The sequence below is a fragment of the Panicum virgatum genome, chromosome 1N (assembly GCF_016808335.1).
Source record: "Panicum virgatum strain AP13 chromosome 1N, P.virgatum_v5, whole genome shotgun sequence".
Classification (NCBI taxonomy): domain Eukaryota; kingdom Viridiplantae; phylum Streptophyta; class Magnoliopsida; order Poales; family Poaceae; genus Panicum; species Panicum virgatum.
In genome coordinates this window covers 45308563-45312905 of record NC_053145.1, presented here as the reverse complement: position 1 = coordinate 45312905, position 4343 = coordinate 45308563, and the positions used below count along the sequence as shown (strand labels likewise).

At 41.2% G+C, this 4343-nt stretch overlaps 1 protein-coding gene across 1 annotated transcript; it reads right to left on the bottom strand.

Moving 5' to 3' along the window:
* Nucleotides 1–2752: 2752 nt before the first annotated feature.
* On the bottom strand, nt 2753–3934 carry LOC120656059 (NAC domain-containing protein 104-like). The gene is made up of 3 exons (XM_039934052.1): nt 3667–3934; nt 3281–3588; nt 2753–3185 (listed from the first exon to the last, which is right to left on the bottom strand). The coding sequence occupies exons 1-3, from the start codon at nt 3824–3826 to the stop codon at nt 3036–3038; spliced, it is 618 nt and encodes a 205-aa protein (XP_039789986.1). The 5' UTR covers nt 3827–3934; the 3' UTR covers nt 2753–3035.
* Between the last annotated feature and the right edge of the window lie 409 nt (nt 3935–4343).

Here is a 4343-nt window from a genome sequence, read left to right as displayed (position 1 = left end):
TGTTAATGATAAATTATGAACACTACTTGGAATTAATATTGAATGCTTCACCATGATTGTTGTAGATGTGCAAACAATAGTTGATAGTCTTTCTATATAAAAATATGCGGCTAAAATATTGAAAGTAAGGATCCATCTATAGATGCATTTGTGCAAAATAAACCACTAGCCAAAAAGCTTTGCATGTCTAGATATGTGGGCTAAGTATACCCAATAGCCGGTTAAGTCTTGTTGAGTATTAGTATACTCAGGGTTTGTTGCCATAACTATTTCAGGTCACCCAGACGTTGACTTCTGCCCCTGCTGTATCAAGTTCATCCGCAAGGATGCAGAGGGGTGGGAGGTGGTGGAGCGAGACCCTTAGGCTAGGGATTTGCCGGGTTGCATACTTAAAGGCTGATTGTGCAACCCCTCTGTTTTGCATGGACCGGTCTGACCGGTCAGTGTGACCGGTCTGACCGGTCAGTGTGACCGGTCTGACTGGTGTTGTGGATCAGGTAGTAGCCACCGGTCTGACCAGTTGAGTGCATGCAGGTTAGGATGAGGTAGAGTAAAAGTGTGGGTTTGTTTCCTTTGAACTTTAGCTACATCTTTTGTAAAGTTTGTAAATGATGCAACTTATGTAAAGTATGTGTACATTCGATCTGGATTTGTAAAACTTATGTACTGCTCAGTGTATTTTCAAGTATTTGTCACGCTCGTACCATCTGCACTCACCTTCGCGTGAGACTACTAGTGTTGTTTCGATCGGGCCATGGGTTGAGAAAGGATCGCCAAATTAAGCCATTAAGCGAATGCGCCCGATGTGTTCAAATGACGGCCATTGCGCTTAATTTAGAGTTTTAATTTGGCGGTTCCGTCACATTAGGCATGTGTCCTCTTCAAAGTGTGGGGTAAATGATGTTAATATATGGACCATCTCAACTGTTGATTTTATCATTAGCATCTTTAGCTGGATATAGGAGGTAAAGTGATCTCTACTGGCATATACAAACTCAGTGCAACGTGCTATCAGTCGACGCATTTTTTTTTATCATTGGTTAAAGGTTCAACTGCTTATCAGACTAGCTAAAAGGTTCTCTTACTGGCTAAGGATATGAGTTGAGTTTTTTAGGTTTATAAAGACACGAATTACCCTGGCAAATGCATTTTTGTGTAAAGATTGTTCTCTCAGGATTCATGAACGTTGCTGCTGAATTATTATCATGATAATGTATTCATTCAAACAGGAAGAATGTTGGATAAATATCTTAACTGAAGATACTGAACTAAGATAGGGACTTCTGACAGGCTAAATTCTAGCAGTAGGGAAGAATTCCTTAATTGGTTCAGCTCTGTACAGTAGCTCCCATGTCTAGCCTCTGAAGTCTCTTACTACCTGGGGATTGCTTCATCCCCATGCTTTGTATAGTTAGTTTTATTTTTCTATATTTTAATAAAATACCACAGTGGGGGTCTCCCCCGCTGTACAGTTTTCAAAAAAAAAAAGAAAACATAGGGACTTCTGAAGCACTAAGTATATGGCATCATCCTCCTATAAGAGATCCTGTTATCACGGTTCTTTGTATAGTGGATTTCTACGAAATTCACGTGTTTGCGCTATGCCTCTACAAATTGTACTTGGTATGGTCAGTTCTATGTTCTTATCACTGCATTGATGCTTTATATTTGTATTTTGATACTCTTTCATTCTGCATGATAAACAATTGGTAAACTGCACATCTAGTATAGGTATAAGAGTAGTACAATTAAATTCTTCTAAGATATGATCACTTTATGGTTTTTAATTTATTACTAAGAAAGTAGACGTGGTATGTATATGTGCTCATGCATATGTGGGGATTATGATGGGTTAATGTAAATGCTATGTCTGGTAAGCTTCCATAATCTAGGCTCTCTCCTTTCAGCTAAAACTCTGTTACATTCTTAAAGAAAAAAAATCATGAAACAACAATCACAATGATAACAGATATATATAAACCACTACCATAGCTATAATTACTCTTTTTTTAAGCATCCCCGTTCACTTTATATGTCGATCACCTTTACCATGCCTGCTGAGTCAGAATAGGTAGGACAATAGGACATGTATTAAACCATTAAGATGCGAATTAACAACTTCAACCAGTACAAGCTTTAGCTGCAGCAGAGAGGAAAGCTCTATGGTCCTCAAACCACTGAATTAGTGTGAAATTCTTAATAATTGCGACTTGTACGACTGAAATTTGCTTCTAGTTTTTTTTTAAAAAAATTTACATTTGGGGTGATATACACTATGGGTTTACTGTGTATTGACTCCTGCGATTAGTAATCAAAAGCCATCCATTAGGCGATGAGTAACCAATCAGGGCTTTGGATGGCTTCAGTTTTTTAAGTTGGGTGTGTTCATGGATGCACTGCATGGTGCGTACTACTTCCCACACGCAAGCTTGCCTTGTGACCACGTAGATGTAAACAATCATATGATCTTGAAAGCTTATCTTATTGATAGCAGAGATGGACATATGCTTGCGTATGCTCCACCCACCTTCTCTTTTCATGATTTGTGTTAAATAGAAGCATCTCAAATGTTACCTTTTTACTTCGTGGGTGAAACTGAAACACCATTTCTTTTTTCACATATAGATGCAAAGATAAGTTTGGGAGAAAGCAACAATCTTCTGGCCATACTTCTACATCAGTCTCCTAACCCACAAGTAGCAAGCAATGTTCAGCATGCAGCAAGTAAGTCAGAGTAAACCACACCAAATGCTTCAGAAAATTAGCTGATCTTTAGAGCATCGCTAAGTGATTTGTGTTCACACACATATCACACACATGTCACGGTTATCAGAGACAAGCTCAACCTTTTATACCTATTGCATGATAGCTAATTACATGGTAATGATTTAGGATATAGACTGGATTAAGTTCGATGCCTATCAGGCCATCTGAATCATACATAATGCAACTTACAACCACTTACGTCATCACAGTTAATTAAATGGCTTGATAGGCATAGGACCTACCGTCAGCACTACTTACTAGTTAGGGCTCTAATTATTTGGCAGACTCACTTCATCATAGTCATCTAGCGACAAAAACACCTCATCTAAGCATGAAAGCTCCGTGCCCTCGTCATGGAAGCTCACTTGCGAACCACAACTCGACTCGAACACTCTGCATATCACCCAGTTGTTGGACTCCTGCAAAGATTAGAGAGGTTTTGTACCCCAGTCAGTTGCTACATGTATAAGCTGCTGGCTGCTGTGAAGCAAACAGGATATGCTATATCACTCACCGTGCTTGAGTGAACTCTCTTCCTCTGGGATTTCCTGCTGGAGCTCGAGCCGCTTGAGATGCTGCTGCCGCTGACATTATACCCTCCATCTTGTTGAAGGTGGTACTCATGCATGATCCAGTTAGTTTTGAAACCCTTGGAAGGCTCGCCGGTGCAGAAGATGAGCGTCTTCTTCAGGCCAACAACACAGCCCCTGCTTGTCACTGTTTCATCAGCACCAATAGGGTTCCAGTACCCATTCGGTGAGATCCTGCTTTGTGCTGCATGGCTGAAGAAATACCACTGGTTTCCAGCTTGCAGCGCGGTGCCTTGGAGGATTAGTTGTTATAAGTACACGATGTTTACCATGAAAAAGTAGAGAGGTGTGGGTGGATGAGAGCGCAAACCATTCAGTTCCCACGGGTTGTAGTGTTGCAGAAGAACTGTTGGGATGATGTCAGGGCGGCAGGGGAGGTTGGCCGCTTTGCGACGGAGGAAATGGATGACAAGATCTTCATCTGAGGGGAAGAAGTGGAAACCTGGAGGTAGGTTTGTAGCTCCTCCCATGCTAACTAGCAGTGCAACTTCGCTGTAGTTTATGCGAGTTGCGGCGGCGAAGAGGTTGAAAGGGGATGAGATAGATGAATGTGGAGTAGTAGTAGTTCGTGCTAGTCATAGTGACGGGGTGGTAGTCTTATAGGAAGCATATGGGTGTGGGCTAGCTCGTTGAAGAGAGGGAGAGACGTGCAAGTCAAGGAGTGCTGAGAGGATTTTTGAGGCGGCTGCAGCTAACACAAGGAAAGAAACGCCCGGTACGCCTTTCTCCCCGTATTTCTTTTCTTTCGTGGATGGAGCTAATGATACTATGAGCAGACATTTGCCGGATCATGATGGAGTCCTATCTGCCCCTGCTGCGCAATGTGCAGTAGAATGTAAATTTTACTGATTTTGAACTGAATTAATCATTGCACTCTAACACAACTTTTTATTAATTAGGTCAAGAGGTCTGAGTTCAAAAAAATGCTTAGGCAACAATGATTGTGATGTCTGTAAGGTCGTCCAGTAATGGTATTCTAAGTATTGG

What these genes read in the sequence shown, in the direction of transcription:
- LOC120656059 (XM_039934052.1), bottom strand. Translation starts at nt 3,826, where the DNA reads ATGGGAGGAGCTACAAACCTACCTCCAGGTTTCCACTTCTTCCCCTCA. An exon ending in CAACCCGTGGGAACTGAATG is followed by an intron (nt 3,589 to 3,666) that starts GTTTGCGCTCTC and finishes TAATCCTCCAAG; the next exon opens with GCACCGCGCTGCAAGCTGGA. An exon ending in AGAGAGTTCACTCAAGCACG is followed by an intron (nt 3,186 to 3,280) that starts GTGAGTGATATA and finishes TAATCTTTGCAG; the next exon opens with GAGTCCAACAACTGGGTGAT.